The following is a 17,094-nucleotide window of genomic DNA, read 5'->3' on the forward strand; positions in this document are numbered from 1 at the left end:
TCCTTTGCCTGCCGCTGGGGAGAATGTTCTGGGTGTGAGGGCTTGGAGACAACGGCTCCGGGAGGATCCCAGGTGCGGGTGTGCCTGTCCTGACTCTCAATGCCCTTTGCCCCCAGGGCACATTATGCAACCGTTGTTCAGTGCCAGGCACTGAAACAGACTCCGGCACTACCAGGGGGAAGCCAACAAGAAACAGTTCTGGCTCTGGCGGAGTTTGTGTGTGTGTCTGTGGCGGGGACTGACGTGGGGACAGGAATAAATAAATGCACGACGTCACCAGCGTTTGCCCTCGGAGCAGCGTGCCGGCCCCTCACCTGTCCTCTGGTTTCCCAGGGGTGGGCCTCCCTCCTCGGTGGGAGCCCTGCATTGCCGGGGAACACCCTGACGATCCTGAAGGGTCCTCCCAGGGATCTGCCTACGAGATTTGCAGTGAAGGCAGAGCACCCTCGACTCTTCTTCCCCTTTTGGGGGTGCAGAGGGGGCTTGGGACAGCACAGCACTTTCCAAAACCCTGCTCTCCATCCGTGGGCTGCATGCAGCCCAGGATGACTGTGGACATGGCCTAACACAAAATTGTGAATTTACCTAAAACACGATGAGATTTTTTTGTGTGTGATTACATGTCACAGTGTATTTAATGCGGAGCCCAAAACAACGCTTCTTCTTCCAGTGTGGCCCAGAGACGCCACAAGGTTGGACACCCCTGAGACCCTCCACGTGGGTGAAGAGTTTCCGCTGCAATGGGGAGCCTGTTGCCTTGATGCTTCTGAGGAAACTTCTGCAAAGGTCGATGCACCAGGCTCTCAGTACTCGGACCACTGGCTGTTCCATCCTGAGCAGGTCCATTCTGGGCAGTGTGGGGGCAGGAGGAGAGGTTACCCCCCCGCTCTGTACCTTTCCTGTCCCCACTTTCTGCCCTTGTTCCTCAGCGGTGCCCTGTCCCGGAATGAGGGAGCTCCTGGCTCACAGACACTCATCTCTCACGCAGCTGCTGATTCTGGCCCCACCCCCGAGGACTCATGTATTCGTGTCCGTCCCACTTCCTTTACCCCTGAGACCTGTGGGCATCAGGGTGGAGCAGGGCCAGCCTTGGCGGTGGGACCCAGCCCAGGGACGGGCCACGGTGCCCACGCAGACGGCATCCCCTGGGGAGGAGAGGCTGTGGCAGCTGGTGTGAGTTGGGTGGACCTTAGTTGTCCTCCTGAAAAGTGTGACCATTGAGTCTGAGAGACAATGGCCTCTCCCCACCCCCCAACAGTACCTAAGGGGCCTTCGGGCTGGCTAGCTGCCTTCTGTGCCCAGCAGGAGAAGCCGTGCCAAGGCCCAGCTGCAGCGGGGGGGCGGGGGGAGGAGTCTGCAGGTTCCGATGCCATCCGCTTAGACGGGTCTTCACGCGGACCAGCTCCCCGAGGAGAAAGAGCCCAGTTTTCTTCCTGGAAGCTCCAGCCAAATCAGGGTTGTTGAAGCACTTGACTGATTCCCAAGAGAAAGCCTTCTGCCTCCAGCCCCAAGTTGGGGGGCGGAGGGGAGGGGGGCGGCTCGCGGAGGCTCATCCTCCTGTGGGTTCTCTCCCAGTGGAATTTGGAGCGAGGCCTGGACTTGAGCCTGCCACTCAGCATGTGATCCCAGGCCAACCACCCAGCCCTCCGAGCTCTGGTTTTCTTGTTTGTACAACAGGCAACGGGAAATGAATGCACGGTGAGCCGTTCCCAAACCCGGCCCTGCCTTGGGGGCACTCTCACCTCCGGTGCTTGTCACCAGCTCGGGGCTGCCACACGGATAGTGACGGTGCCAGGGGGCCGTTGCTTGGCCCCCGGGGTCACTTATTTTTTTTTGTTCTGCTGCAAGATCTCCGAGTCCCTCCACTGGAGCCCAGCCCTGTGAATACTACCCGGAGGGTTCTTGAGTGGACGTGGCCTGCACGCTCAGTTCCGAGGGAGCTGACTTCTTGCGTCCATCACATGTTCACACACGCATGAATCAACAGACAATAAGGAGCATTTCCCTGAACACCTACTCTGTCCAGGGGATTCACATACGGCTTTCTTATTTAATCTTCACAGTCATCCCGGGAGGAAGTGTCTTGCCCATGGTACAGGTGAATTCAGGAAGCTCAGGGCTTGTCGAGATGAGTCAGCTCCTAGGAGGGAGGGGCAGGATTTGAAGCGGAGTCTAACCCTTCAGACCCCGCTCTCTGCGTTGTGTTAGGCTGCCTGAGGACAGACATCTGGGAGACCACGGCTCTCGCAGAGAAGAATCATGGTCTGGCGAAGGCAGTCATGAACTTCTGACCTGAGTCTGAAGGAGGTTCCAACAAAAGGCCTGCCGCTCCCACAGGCTACAGGGATGAAGGCCGGGGACCAGGGCCTGGAAACTCCTCCGTCAGTCCAGTCTGGGCCCCGACCTCAGGCCGGCCTGGGCAACAGCGAGGCGAGTGGAGGCTGGGCCCGGGCCGGCTGCCCCTCGGCCGGCTGGCCCTGTGGATGCTGCATTGCAAAACCACACGATTTTGTTTTGACTTCCTCTTGGGTTCCCAGAAAGTTTATTTACAGAAGTCAGATTGCCTTGTAACTGAAAAAAAACATTTATTTTTATTACAGTAAAACATACATGACACAAAAATGTCCCATTTATCCATTTAACTTAATAAGCACACAATTTCAGGTCATTACTTCACACACGGTGCCAATCTCCAGCCTTGCTCAACGGCCACCGCCCTCTGTCCCCGGAACTCCCGGATGGAAACTCTGTGTCTATGAAGCGCTGACTCCCCCCACAAAACATTCAATAAATCAGCACTCACTCCCCGCGCCCCCTCCCTCTCAGCCCTGGCCATCTCTAGTCCATTTCTTTCTCTGTGGATTTGCTTACTTGTGGCACCTCACGTGAGTCGTGTCACTCTGTGTTTGTCCTTCTGTGACTGGCTTCCTTCGTTGACTACAAGCTCCTCGAGGTTCACCCACGTGGTAGCATGTCTTGGAATCATCCTTTTTCCAGGCCGAATAATATTCCATCATATGTATTTTGTGTATCTATTCATCCGCCCATGGACACTTGGGCTGTTTTCCTTTTCACTTTTTAACAAAGGCGGCTGTGAACGTGGGCATGTACATAGGTCTGAGGTCCTGCTCTCAATGCTTTTGGGGATAATACCAGAGGCAGAAGGGCTGGCTCAGGTGGTCATATCATGTTTCATTTTTTTGAGAACCCTCCCTACTGCTCCCCACAGCAGCCGCACCGTTTCACATTCCCATTGACAGTGCACAAGGGCTCGTGTTTCTCTGCAGCCAGCACTGGTTTTTATTATGTTATACATAAATATATTACATAAAATATATTATATAATAACCATCCTACAGAGTGTGATTTTGTGCCTCTTAACTTTTTAAAACCCTCATATCGCACTAAAATTTTTTTATTGATTGATTGTAGAGAAAGAAAGGAAGGTAAAAAGAGAGAGAGGAACACGGGTTTGCTGTTCTACTTACTGATGTACTCATTGGCTGATTTTTGTATGTGCCCTGACTCGGGATTGAACCTGCAATGTTGGCGTATTGGGAGGATGCTCTAACCAACTGAGCTGCCTGGCCGGAGCTCATCCCACTCTTAAAAGTCTCTTTTTTATGACACGTGCAGTGCTTTTAACATGTACTTTTGAGAAAAATGTGAGTCTTTCAGCCTGGGAGTCACGAGGAGGCATCAACCCCTGGTCAGCCCAGCTGGCCTCCACAGTTGCCCAGCGAGATGGTCAGGACGGAGTGAGTGGTCGGAACCTCCAGCCAGGCCTACGCGCGGACTTGCTCTCCCTCGAAACACGGGCGGCTGGAGTTCTGCCATCGCCACCTCCATTCCTCACTCGGAAGTCTGCAGACTCGTCCCACGCAGCTGGGTTGCTTCTGCTCTGGGGTCTAACGGGACAACTAATTGAATACGTGTGACAGCGTGAAATCCTGACAAATGGCCTCCTCCACATTGAGATGTCTAACTTCTCGGAGAAGAGAAAATACGGCCAAGAACTCGACCTTTTGGCTCCATCTTTCCACGAAAGGGGCTGACGGGACGCAGTGGCCCGCAACGCCGGCCAGACCCGGCCGGTCTCAGGCGGGCGCTGTGCGCGGTGTCGGGGAACCCGTGAGGGGCTCCGCTGGAATGCGCCGACTCTTGGCCCCTTTTCGGGCCGTCTGCAAGGGGTGTCCCGTCCTGGAGCAGCATTTTAAAGAGCCGATTTGGCTCGGGCTCTAACAAAAAAAATCAAAACAAAACAAACACCCACCCCCGCTGCGAGGGACAACGACGTTTTTCCCAGGCGTGGGAGCCAGCGAGCGAGCGCGTCCGCCACGTTGCCCCTGGTGACCACGCACTTTGGGTTGGCGGCGTCTCTCTGGGCCTTTGTTCCCCCGGAGCACAATGTAGGTGGGAGAAGGTCAAGGTTGCTTCCTGCCACACACTCTGGGAGGCCAGACCCATCCCTGGGGGGGGGGGGGGGGGGCTTCTCTCTGACTGTGTAAGTCCCCTGGCTGGTTTTGCAGCAGGAAGAAAAGGGGGGCTGAGTAGTGGGGTTCCCAGGGCCTCGGGCCTGGGAACAGATTATCGGTGGCTGCTCACCCTCCCAGGGGTCCTGTCTGCTGAGGAGCACTCAGACGCCTGCAGTGGTCAGCACTGGTCCAGGCTTCCAGCCCCCCACCCGGCCCCACCTCCACAGCCGCAGGGACTTGCCATCCTTTTCCCCTTCTCTGGAGACCTCCATCCATGTGTCCATTCCCGAGCCGTCAGCGTAGCCCATGGGGAGGCGGGCAGAGCCCAGGCCGGGAGCCAAGGGCAAGCAGACCGCCTGTGCCTGCTCCAAGTTCACCTTGTGAGGCTTGGTCACTCAGGCCTCCATTCACCCATCAGGATCAGAAACCCGGAGCAAACCCAGCCCTGGAGCTCAGCGAGCGACAAAGGCCAGCTTTCAGCCACCAGCGCCCTCCCCGGGCTGCTGTGGGCCTCCGCCTGCCCCCCCAGCTGAGGGTCAGTATTTACATACGTCCACACTCAGCCACAAGGGCTCCTTCTTCCCCAGATAGGATCGTACTTGGGAATACTCTGTAAAGTAAACTCATCAAGCCCACACACTCTTCCCGGAGGGCAGGCGCCCAGGGGCCCAGGGGCCCAGGGGCATCCATTTCCCATTGGTCCTGTCTAGGCTGGGCCAGGGGGACAGGCAGGAGGGCAGGGGCGCCCCCTGGCCGTGGGTGAGGGAACTGCTCCGGAGAGCCTGGTGAAATTGGGGGTGAGGGGTGGCAGCCGTAGCTGTCAGGAATGGGGGTGGAGAGGCCCTGGATGGATTCCCTCGTCCCCTGGACTCCAGGGAGGGACGGGAGCTCTTGTATTTTTGGAAACAGTGTGTCTTTTTGGCCAAGCTCCAGCTGCTGGCCACCAAGGTTGGCCGAGCCCTTTCTCCACTGTGGGACAGCAGGACCGAGACCCACAGGCCATAACCACAGGTGCCACCATCGCCCTCGGGGGCCACGGAAGGCTGGGCAGGCTGGCTTTCCACTAGGGGCCCCATCGAGGAGTGCCACATTTTCTGGGGATGCCGAGGAAGCCTGTATACCCCAATCTCCACATTCCTCCAGCTCTGGGTCCACCCCCGTAGCACTGCAAGTTCTTCCGGCCTCACCTCTGACCTGGATGCAGCCCCTTCCTGAGGTCTGGGCAACCAGGAGGACAGTGTCCCACCTGATTTTGTCCGAGGCCAGCTCTGCCTTTCAGCAACGGGCACTCCTCCTTGTCGCCTGGGTCCGCCGTGTGCAGGAGCTGAGGAGCAGCGTGCCCACGGCCACCCGTGGGCCAGGTGCCCTCCCGGGAGTGAGCGGAAGTGGAGGGAGGACCGACGGGCTCTCTCAGCAGCACCGACGACCCCTGGCCCCGATGGTGCCCACGTGGAGTGGTGTGTGCGGGAGTGCATGCGAGTGCCTGTGAGTGTGGTGGGCCACAGGCCCGGAGAGCGGGAGCCTCGGTGACCACCCCGAGGCCGATGACGCAGAGCACCGAGGGCGAAGAGGACATCTGTATGTCATGTGTGTGTCTGTCCTTATTCCTGGTTCATTTTTTAAAGCACGTGTCCCGAAACAGGGCTCCACAATGTCCTTATCGTCGTCTTAGTTCAATCCTACTACGTCAGTTTCTGTCCACTGTTCTCCGTGCGACCCTTGAACTCCACTCTCAGGTAGAGGTGTTAGTAAAAGTCTCCCTGGTATTTCAAAAAGAAAACCAGGAGGAGTTTATTTTTCAAGGTGGGCTGTTTCACAGAAACAGAGTCACTTGTGCTTCCCCTGGATGGTTGTCAGAGGCCTGTGGGACCCCTGGGTGCCCCTCCCGGGCAGGGGTGAGGGTGGAGATGATGGGAAGAGGGGAAGACAGGAAAGAAGTCCCGGCCCTGGATTGGGAGCTGGGCTGGGAATGTCACAGACATGGCCGCTCAGTCCCACACTGGTCCTGATGGGGTGAGCATCATCATTGCCATTCCACAGAGGAGAAACCAGGGCCACGGGAGGGGTGGCTTACTCAGGGTCGAGGGTTGGAGCTTTTTAGGACATCAGTACTGAGCTTTGGGTGACCAGGATGCAACCCCTGACCCCTCCGTACCTGGGTCCAGGGAACATAATTACAGTCACGTGCCACTTAGTGCTGGGGCTAGACCCTGGGAAATGCATTCTGAGGTGATTCCTTCGTTGTGCAAACACCACAGAGCACACGCGCACACGCCTAGGTAGTACAGCCCACCGCACACCTAGGCTACCTGCCCTAGCCTACAGCCCTGAGCTACGCGCCTGTACAGCGTGGGACTGTATGAATGCTATTGGCCGAGAGGTACGTCCTTCCTGGGGCTCAGTGCAGAAGCCCCTCCCACCTGGCTCAGCTTCGTAAAGAGGCCCGTTTGCAAATCAAGCAGCGCCGCTCCTCCGCACCAGCCTGCAGCAGTCTCCCGCAGTGACCACCGAGGTCTGCCAGGGCTCTCCGACATCCTTTTCGCTTGTTCTCCCTGCGCATGCGCACTCAGCTAGCTCTGCGACGTGCCTCACACAGGGACTCTACACACGCCACACCGCACGTTGCTTTTTAGAAAAACAAGGTGTTTATTATACCTGGGAGAACGTTTCAGACCAGCTCACTAGCACGGCCCCTTCTGGGAAAGGCCGCAGAGAATGGCACCGTTCCATGGGCATCGGACGACTTCCCTCTGCACAGAGGTTTAGGTCATGTCCTGTGTGGGGTCATTATGAGCGATGAGGCAATGACATCCTTGTTCCGCGTCTCTGGGCACTTTGCCAGACATTTCAGGGGCAAAAGCCGGAGTCAGAGGGCGTGTGCATTTGAAATTTTGATGGACGGGGCCCTGACATAAATTCCCTTCCCGCTGGTCCGTCTTTCACTCAGCAAAGTGATCTTTGAAAGATAATCAGATCGTGCCCCAACCAGTGTGGCTCAGTGGGTTGGGCGTCGTCCTACAAAGTGAAAGGTCGCTGGTTCGATCCCCAGTCAGGGCATGTGCCTAGGTTATAGGGTCGGTGCCCAGTCGAAGCGGGTATGAGAGGCAACGGATGGATGCTTCTCACGACGCTGTTTCTCTCCCTTTCTCCCTCCCTTCCCCCTCTCTAAAAGTAAATAAGTCTTAAAAAAAAAGATAATCAGATCATTTAATACCTGTTATTACGCCATGTTTACTGGCTCCCGAGCTACCCTTTCTTCAGAATGCTCGACCTTGATTGGTCCCTCCAACCCGGCAGCTCACTCCTACCACAGGGCCTTTGCACGTGTGGCCCTGCAGATCGCCACACGCCTCCTTCTCTTCACCCATCCTCAGACGGTCCCTCCTCCTGCAGGCCTCATCCAGCCTCAGTTCAACGGAGCAGCCCCTCGGTCATCAGCTCCCAGTTTCCTGACGTTTTGGTCTCCTTGCTCTGTGATCTCACGGGTGTGTTCACCGTCAGGGGTCCCCAACCCCTGGGGCACAGGCTAGTACTGGTCCGGGCCTATTAGGAACCGGGCCACACAGCAGGAGGTGAACTTGAATATAATGCACTTGAATCATCCTGAAACCATCCCCCATGACCCTGGACTGTGGAAAGATTGTCTTCCACAAAATTGGTCCTTGGTGCCCAAAAGGTTGGGGACTGCTGTTTACTGTCATCTCCCTAAAAGCAGAACTCCTTGTCTGTTAGATTATCAGTGTCCACTTGTGTTTCTAACTTTTACTAGAGGCAGGCTCATTAACCATTTCCTGTATGGTTCCCAACTTTTGTGATGAAGTTCTTCCCTAAGTGGGCTCTTCGAGGCCATTCCTGGGGGCAGCTTGGCCCTAGGTAGGGGGCGGGGTGGGGGGGGGGGTGAGGACTAGAGTTAGGGACAGGAGCAGGAGGGAGCCAGGCCAGAAACGCGGCTGGGACCGGATCGTGGGGGCCCTGTCTGCAGAGCAGTCTGCTGCAGGTGATGTGGAGGGCAGATATGTAGCCTGGGAAGGACAGGACCCCATGTGCACTTGGGGGGGTGGGTTAACTGGGCAGCTGCGGGGTGCCGGCATGAGGTCAGCGGTGACCACCAAGGCCCTGCTGAGGGACCAGGGCTGGAAAACGGCGGGGAAGTGGGTAGCACACACAGATCCTCAGCCGCTCTGGGACTCAGCACCCAGGCCAGTGAAAGGAAGCGGGGAGACGGACAGATCGGCTGTCTCTGCCCATGGGAACTGCTACGGGACAGCGGGCATGTGGGGGCCGCCCCTTCGGGCCCGGGCAGGGCGGGGGCCCGGGTGGGATCAGCCTGTGTGGCTGTTCCAAGCCCTGTACAGATGGAGAGTATGACTTCATTCTTAAGAGACTGTTTATTTGCAGATAAAAGGAGTCACGAGGGTCCGCACACCCCAGCACATCGGAAGTTCGATTTGAGTGATTTAATTTTGGAAGGAGGTCAGCAGCATGAAACAGAGGGTGCTCCTACACTCGGGCTCCCGTCCCGGGTTCAGCAGCCTCAGGTGGCTACTCTCGGAAACCACGTGGATGCGTGTGCACGCGCGTGTGCGCAGAACTTCTACAAATTCTTGCTGGTGTGCCCCTACGGCGCCCCCCCCCCCCCCCCCCCGCCGTCGACCATGTCACTCTTTCCACCCCGCTGGACTCGCGAGCACTCAGCGCTCCGCAGACACATAATGTTGCTCTAAGCCCCATAGGATGTCATTTCCCAGCCAGGGGCCCAACGGCTGCGTTATTCCTTAATTTGCGAAAGTGATAAACAAGATTATCATGTGCAAACAGAACAGGGCTTGTGCTCCGGCTGCATCCAAGTTTATTTTACAAAGCTATAAACACAAGGCCCTTTCTCCAGCCCCGCTGATTGAGTGTCTCCTTCCTTTTGTCTGCACGAGGAGAATGTAAAGGCCTCGCCGGCCCCGGGGGGGGGGGGGGGGGGGGGGCGAGCTCTTGGCTTTCCGGCTGTGTCCCTTAAAGGGACTCTTTCATTCCCCCGGATTGGGCAACGCTCCTCGCCGAGGGTCCTTCTGGGGGTTTCTCACACAGAGACTTTCCCCAGCCGGAGACATATGATCTCAGCTTCCCCGAGCAGGGCCCCGAGCCCCGGGGACTCAGGAGCTTGTGAAATGTGCTGAGAACCGGGGGGCCACCAGGGGAAGGGGCAGGGGTCAGGGCCCTCCTCCCGCCCCGCCTCGCACTGCTTCCCGACTGAGAGTGTCTAGTGTAATTTCATCTGAGACCGGGGAGGAACATGGGCATGCCCTGCATGCCGGGAAGGCCCAGCCTTCTGTCCCCGTCCAGCATACGGTCCCTCTCCCCTGCTTCTAGAAGTGGACAGAGGCGGCAGGGGGGAGTTCCTATTGTCCAGCCCCACCACTCCCCCCTGGGCTGTAAAACCAGCAATGTGGGGGAAGCGGTGGGAGTATCCAGGTAACTCTGCTCTGGAGAACCAGAGAGTCCCAAAGCCACTGCCAGGGGCGGGAACGTCTCAGCACTTGATAGCAGCAAATGGTCCATGGGAGAACCGAGTCCATCTTCTGGGTCCTCCGAGGGCGGCAGGCTGCAGGTGGAGGGGGCAGCCCACTGGCCTGGGCCAGCCAGGTCCAAGCGACGGTCATTCCACAGGAATTACCTTCTCTTCCGCGTGCAAGCCTCCAGCCGGCCCAGCTCCTCGAAGGACTGGTAGAAGACGTCGAACTCCCTGGTGCCCCAGCCCCTCCAGACAGCCAGGCACCACTCCATGTCTTCGTTCTCGAAGCCACACACCACCGTGTCCTTTGCCACCACAGCCGCATCCACCAGTGCCCTGCAGAGAGGGGGCGCTGTCTGAGGTAATCCACGGGGGTTGCCACGTGGTCGGGGCTGGGACCCTCACCCTGCACGACGTCCTCCAGAGAACAGGGCGTGGCTAAGGGGGGCGCCTGTGCGTCCCAGGCTGGCCCCGCCCACGTGCTCTGATGCCTCGCCCCTCCCTGGTGGTCCAGCCTTGGGTGGAAGCTTCCTAACATCTAAAGAGGGGCGCGGGCATCAGCTCTGGTTCACAGGGGATTGTTTTTGGATGGCAACGATACCATCAGAGCAGGTATCCCCTGTGACGCATCCAGAAAATACCATCGACTCTAATTTCTGCTCGCCCATAGCTCATGATGAATTTGACTTTAACTCAGTGCCCTTGCCTCGTGCATAATTCTTCTCCCTTTCTAAGTTTCCACGTGTCTAAAGAATACAAGGTAATACATGAGGCAGAGCACCTTCAGCACGTGCCTCTGGGCAGTTTCTCGTATGATCTGGGCATGCGCAGTTCCCTCCTGGGCCCCCGCCCGGCTGTGCAGCCCGCCCCCTCTGGTGACGCACAGCGTGCCCTGGTGCGCTACCCGGCACTGAGGCCTGCCTGTGTACCGGGACGCTCTGGGCCCCTGGCTGGCTTCTTCAGGGTCCTGCACATTGCAGGCCCTCCCTAGCCACCTGCTGAGGGAATCAATGTCTCAGGCGCATCTCAAAATTGCTGGCGGGCTAAGGCTACCGTCCTCCTTTGGGCTGGCCATCTGAGCCGCTTTCTCCCTACAGTGAGTGAGCATGCCTGGCTTTTGGGGCATAAATAGGGACAACGGAGGGACACTGACAGCAGGCTCTCTGAAGTCAGCAGCCCTGGCCTCTACAGACCCAGCAGCTCCCCCAGAAGCCCCACCTATGACCTGGGAGGGGCTTCGGTCCAGTGCTGCAGCCCACACTCTGCAGGGCTCAGAAGCAAGGCCAGATTTTGCTTTGAGAGTCACTGGCCCTGGTGACTCACTGGATGTGGGGGCGGGGGCGGGTAAGGGAGGGGGCTTTCCCGGGTCATCGGCTGCTCTGGGGGAAACAGGCCAGATGGGGTGTCTCCATGAGGAAGACTGACCGCATGGGGTTTGGGAGACAAATGAGGGGGGCAAATACCGTGGGGCACCGTGGGTGCCAGCCTCCCACCTCTGCCACCAGGCAGACCTGGCCCAGACAGTTCTCCTGCCCAGCGCGGTAGGAAAACCTGAACCAAAGGGTACAAAGCCCTACCTGGCACTGTCTGGGCAGGTGGGACACCTTGGGAAGGGCTCTCTCACTTGGTGCAAAGGACAATGAGTCACCTGGATCCCCATTTCCATGTCCCCCGTCCTTGGGTCCTGGAGACACTTGGTTGCCAGGGGTACTGGGTGCCCCAGAAACAGGTGGCCGTAACCATGACTGATGCCTGGTTTAGCCAGTATCTGCTGACCTCTCAGGAGCTGCCTGGAGCACTTTGCTCCTCGCCTGCCTTAGAGCCACGTCGGTGGATGTGATGTTTATTTGTGGGCAAGAGGGCAGGGGGCCACTGTGCAGGAACGCGGCCAGGGGGGCCTGGATTCCCCACGCCACAGCCCGGGTCCTGAGAGCTGCCCCACCATCTTACCCCCATGGATTCAGCTCTCGGGCCTTCAAGACGGCGATGACCCGGCCCCGCTGGGCGCCTGCGTCCTTCTCCAGGCCGATGACGATAACATCTCCCCCACGCCTGCGAAACCAGAACCGAGAAGGGGAAGCGCTTTGTCCAGGCCGGTGCTCCCCCGGGGGGAAATGGAGCTGGCGTGCAGAAGGGCAGGGCAACAAATACGCAGTTTCTGCTAATGGACCGAGGTGCAGCGAGGGCACCGCGGCCGGGCGCACAAGCCCTTTCCCAGGAGGAAACCGGATCGCACTTGACCGTGGCCCTCCTTCGTGGTGCCCTGGGGGCAGATGAGCTTTAGCGCAGCCCTTCTCAGATTTGCTCGCTCGAGAGATCCCTCCAGGTTTCACAATGGAGGGAGCAGCTCCCCGTGGATCCGTGGAATGGATCGTGACAGTAGCTCAAGGCTTCCTTCACTCCGCCCCCAATGTGAGAGAGTGGGGAGCAGGGGGGACACCCACGAGGTCGCGCCCCACGGCTGGGAGCCCTTACCTGGGGACCCAGATGACGTCCTTCACGGCGAGGACCTTCACGGCTTGCAGGTGCTGGCTGAAAGCCTCCCCACCCACGGGGCTCAGCTCGTGCTCGGACCTGTCGGAGCCAGCCGTGGGCTCCAGCAGCCTGTCCGCGTCCTCGCAGTCGGTGGAGAAGGGCACGCTGGAAGAGCTGGCCGGGGAGCAGGGCAGGCTCAAGGGCGACAGGGGGGCCCGGTGCGGCGGGGACGAGGAGTAGGAGGACATGGAGCAGTAGTCGGTCAGCGAGTCCTGGTGGGTCAGGATCTGCGTGCCCAGCTCCTTGCTGTACATGATGCTCACGTCCGCGATGGAGTCCCCCTCGGGCTCCTTCGGGCTGGCCGTGCGGCTGTCCGGCGGCTCCAGGCCCGACGGGCGCACGGGGAACATGTCCCTCAGGGGGTTGGGGTCCCCGCAGAAGTACCGGGCACACAGCTGGTAGGTGGCCGAGTGATACATCACCAAGGAGTTGGCCTTGTCGTCCAGGCACCAGACCACCTCCTCGCCCTTGCACTCCGAGCTGCACACGATCGACGTGACCACCGAGGGGGCCGTGTAGGGCTCCAGCCGCCGGCTGATGTCCAGGGCGGCGCAGTCGATGACCAGTAGGCCCGGCCCGTTGCTGTACCAGACCTCGGACCCGCTGTTGACCACCTCCATGGCCCTCACGGGGTAGGGGTTCTGCCGCGAGTCCTCGTCTGAGATGCTGAACTTGGCCCTGTTGGCCGTGTGCGAGCACAGGTAGGAGCAGCTGTCGTCGGGGGTGCCCCGCACCACGGGGAACGCTGCCACCAGCCCGTCGGCCAGGCCCGCCAGCACCAGGTAGGAATTCTGCCGGGGGAAGACAGGGACACGTGACACCCTCTCTCCTCACGTGGGGGCCAGACTAACCTCCACGCAGACCCCAGGCCACCTGGGCTTCCCGCCAGCACGCCCGTCCTTGCTGGCATGGGCAGGGCACAGCCCACCCGGTTTCCGCTCCAAGACACCACACGCGCCCGCTGAGCTAATTCTTAAAGAAACAGCTTCCCATGCAACCCTCTCATGGGAGCGCTCTCTGGGGGCCGTGTCCACCTTCCTGCAGCTTCCCACACCTGCGTGCAAATGCCTATGCTGCAGCAGACACTGGTCATCCTTGGGGTCCCCCGACTCCCACAGTGAAGCGTGCGCTCTTCTCCGGCCACTAGAGGTCACCACAAAGAGGCCAAGGTTGCAGCAACCCGGCCTGACTGAATGCTGGACCTCCTGGAGCATACATGCGAAGCTGGGGAGACGTCTGAGCCCGGCCGCCCTGGTGGGGCTGGGGTTGGGGAGGGAAGAGCAAAGCCGGAGCCAGGATGGAGCAGGGGTCCAAGCCATGTGCTGGCGAGGGGGAGCGGCAGAAAGCCCCCTTGTTGGGGGGCTGGGGGAGCCGGGGAGGTGGGGCTGTCCGAGGTAAAGAGCCAACCAGCCTCCGGGGAGAGAGCAAGGTCACCTTTAGCCCTAAGAACGTTGATCAAAATCCATCTTCAGGATTTTAGGAAAGGAAGCAGCCAAAGCAAACAGGAGCTACATCTCTAGTGCTGGCCCGGGCCCCAGCCGGGGCCGTGAAGGGAGCCACGCGGCCCGGCTGGGTGTGCACATGCGCGTACGAGAATGCAGGGGTCTGCCGTCCGCGGCCTCCGGGGGCAGGTCCCCCGGCAGGGAGGCTCCGCACAGAGCCGGCTTTATTCCCTCTGGTGGTGCGGGCGGTGGTGCCCGGGCTCGGGGGCTCCGGCCAGCCGTGGCCTCAAATAACGCTTTGTACCGTGTTCTCCTGCACGCTGGTGCAGACCGGGCCCTGAGCTGCCCGGCCTCGCCCGCCCGTGGGGCCATGGTCGTAAATGACTCTGAGGTCGACTTCAGACTTTTTTTTTTAAAGAAATGCAACTGTGGTAGGGTGGAGAGAAGAGTGCATATATTTTGGGATCCTCAGGGGGCAATCATAAGGCTCATGTTTAATAAGTGCCACAGCCTGCAGCTCTGGGTACGTGATGCCCAGAGACCCTTTCTGCAATGTTTTTTCGTCCCCATTTTACAGATGGGAAAGCGGAAGGTGGAAGATGGCAGCTGACACATCCTCACAAAGCAACATCCATAACGACCCCTTGCTAGGGCTTGGGGGCTGGAGTCTCAGGGCAGAAAAAGGGAGGGAGCATTGCCCAGATTCCAGAAGCCAGAGAAGGCTGAGATCGTCACTGAGGGGTGGGCGTGAAGGCGAGGGCAGCTTCTCCGAGCTGGGGCCCTGGCCTTGACCTTGAGAACTGAGGAGGAGGTAGCCTGGGAAAGCTAGGTGGCAGCCAGAATCCCTGGGGGGAAGCACCCCCTTTGAGTGTGGTGCTGGCTGGGTTGGGGTGTGAGGGGGAGTTTGGGGAGCCTCTTGGGCCATGCAGAGCTGCCCCGGGGCCTGGGCTGGGGAGAGCAGCACCCTGGGGTCCCGCGAGGGACAAAGAGGGACCCCAGTCTGGGACTGACAGGAACACTCCAGAGGAGGCAGAGAGGAGGGTGAAGTGAGTTGGCTGCCCCACAGGGGTGGGGACAGGGCCACCGGGAGGCGCTTCGGGCCCCAAATCCACGGGACTGCTCCTTTACACCATCCGCACTGGGGAAGCATCTCACCAAACTCCAGGACTGTGCTTTTTGCGTAGGGAATGCAAGCTTTCCACTGAGCCCTTACTCTCACCGGCTGTGCAGGCAGGTTCTCCCAAGCCGGATGGGCGCTAATGACGGCCGAGGTCCCGGGGGTCTCTACAGCTGACAGGGACCTGGGTTTGGTGGCCCAAGAGGGTGTGGCTTTGCTCCCCCCACGAGAATGGGGAAGGGAGAACCGTCCATGTGCACACTCACCGTCCCCTGCCCCAGCACCTCACCTTTTTCAGAACAGGCACCGCCAAGAAGCAGGTGACGACGGCTGGGGTGTCCAAAGCCCGCTGTGGCATGTTCAAGGGGCACATGCCCTTGAGGCTGTAGATGTAGATCTTCTGGTCCTGCGGGGGCGGGGGGCCAGCATGAGACCCGGGCTGAACACGCCCGATGTTCCCAGCGGGGCCCACTCCATCTTGGACTCCCTCTGGGCCTTAGCAAGTCCCATGTCCGGAAGCTTTGTGGTTGACTGTCCCCCCCGATTCCTGTTCTTTGCAGAGACTGAAAACTACAGGGGTGTCTCAAGAAGAAAATCAAACAGCCCATACTCCACGGCCCAGAGAAACCACCTTCGGGGGCTGGGGTGTGGAATTTCAGTTTCTGTGGGTGCGTGTGTGCATGTGCGTGTGTGTGCGTGTGTCCCGGTTCCTGCCGTCGCCACACACCCTGCAGGCAGAGGCCCCGTGCACTAGTGCCCGAGTGGACAGTGTGTGAGCTCTCTTTGCATCCGCCCTCGAGTGCACCACCTCTGGGTTCCTCTGCTCTCGGTGGCTGAGCCCGTTTCTGAGTCCTCATGACTGTGCATGACCCTGGGGTGAGCGTTCTGACACGCACACCTGTCTGTCTCTGTGCGTGTCTCAGGTGTTTTCTTAGAACAGATGCCTAAGGCCGACATTACTGAGGCTTGTGTGGTGTGAAGAGACCTCGGATGCATTTCTGAACCACGTGCCCCACTGCCTTCTGGGAAGGCTGCACCAATTTATAACCCTGCCCACCTACCCACCCTCCCGCCCACCCTAGATGCTTCAGAACGTCTGTTTTGGGGCATTCCTCTCTGGACTTCTCAGAAGACAGCAACTTGGGTTTTCTGTTGCCTCTTTTTTAAAAATTTTAATTGCTTTTTAGGGAAACAAAGAGACAGAGGAAAGGAGAGAGAGAAATATCGATGTGAGGGAGAAGCATTGATTGGTTGCCTCCCCCACATGCCTGGACCTGGACACCCTGACCAGGGATCGAACCCACAACCCTTAGGTTACGAGACGACAGTCCAACCCGCTGAGCCTCACCAGCCCAGGGCTCTGCTGACTTCTTGGATGTGAAGGCACAAGGCCTCTGAGCCGAATGGATGTGCTGGGTAGCCCTGGCCGTGTTATACAAAACCCAGTCATGTCACCGACCCTCTGAGCGACTGGGGCTCTACCCCTGACACTCGTCATGGCCAAGTCCCCATCACCAGCCACGTACAAGGTGGAGATGCCGCTGGGTCGCAGGGCTCCCTGGGGCCTCACAGGTGTGGGCTGGGGTCACTGGAAATTCAAATGACCCTGGCGGCCTGCACTCTCAGCTGTTCAGCATGGCAGCTCCCAGTTCAGCCCGCCATGATGAGAGCCCTGCGCAGGGTGCGGGGGGTGGTGGGGGGTGGTTACCTCGGTGGCCGTCCACAGAGAGCTCTGGACCTTGAGTTGACAGCTCAGCTTCATGCCCGCACAGCCCATCCTCTGCACTTCCAGGAGGCCCTTCTCCGTGTTCACCACCGTGTAGTTCCTACGATGGACAGCGGGCGTGAGGTCAGCTCACAGGGGGCAGGGCGTGGGCCGGGGGTGCTTGAATATTTAGGCAGGCAAAGGCCACTCCCATTGAGAAGAAAGAAAGACTCCCTCCCCCCTCTCTAGCCACTACTCAGCAACTCCACTCCAGCACCTGTCTTCTCTTCCTTATCTTCAGACTCCCTTACGCCCTC

At 59.1% G+C, this 17,094-nt stretch overlaps 1 protein-coding gene across 2 annotated transcripts in view; it reads right to left on the reverse strand.

The window, feature by feature from the left end:
* Positions 1-9,453: 9,453 nt before the first annotated feature.
* LRRK1 (leucine rich repeat kinase 1) overlaps positions 9,454-17,094 on the reverse strand; it is a 105,369-nt gene continuing 97,728 nt past the window's right edge. Inside the window, exons 30-34 of one of the 2 annotated variants that reach the window (XM_036012951.1) lie at positions 16,781-16,898; positions 15,362-15,478; positions 12,454-13,304; positions 11,929-12,030; positions 9,454-10,314 (exon numbers count right to left, since the gene is read on the reverse strand). In XM_036012951.1, coding sequence (XP_035868844.1) covers positions 10,137-10,314; positions 11,929-12,030; positions 12,454-13,304; positions 15,362-15,478; positions 16,781-16,898 — 1,366 coding nt within the window. In that variant the 3' untranslated portion in view covers positions 9,454-10,136. The remainder of the gene's footprint in view (positions 10,315-11,928; positions 12,031-12,453; positions 13,305-15,361; positions 15,479-16,780; positions 16,899-17,094) is intronic. The other variant, XM_028502292.2, reaches the window with a different exon arrangement.

The sequence above is a fragment of the Phyllostomus discolor genome, chromosome 12 (genome assembly GCF_004126475.2).
Source record: "Phyllostomus discolor isolate MPI-MPIP mPhyDis1 chromosome 12, mPhyDis1.pri.v3, whole genome shotgun sequence".
Classification (NCBI taxonomy): Eukaryota; Metazoa; Chordata; class Mammalia; order Chiroptera; family Phyllostomidae; genus Phyllostomus; species Phyllostomus discolor.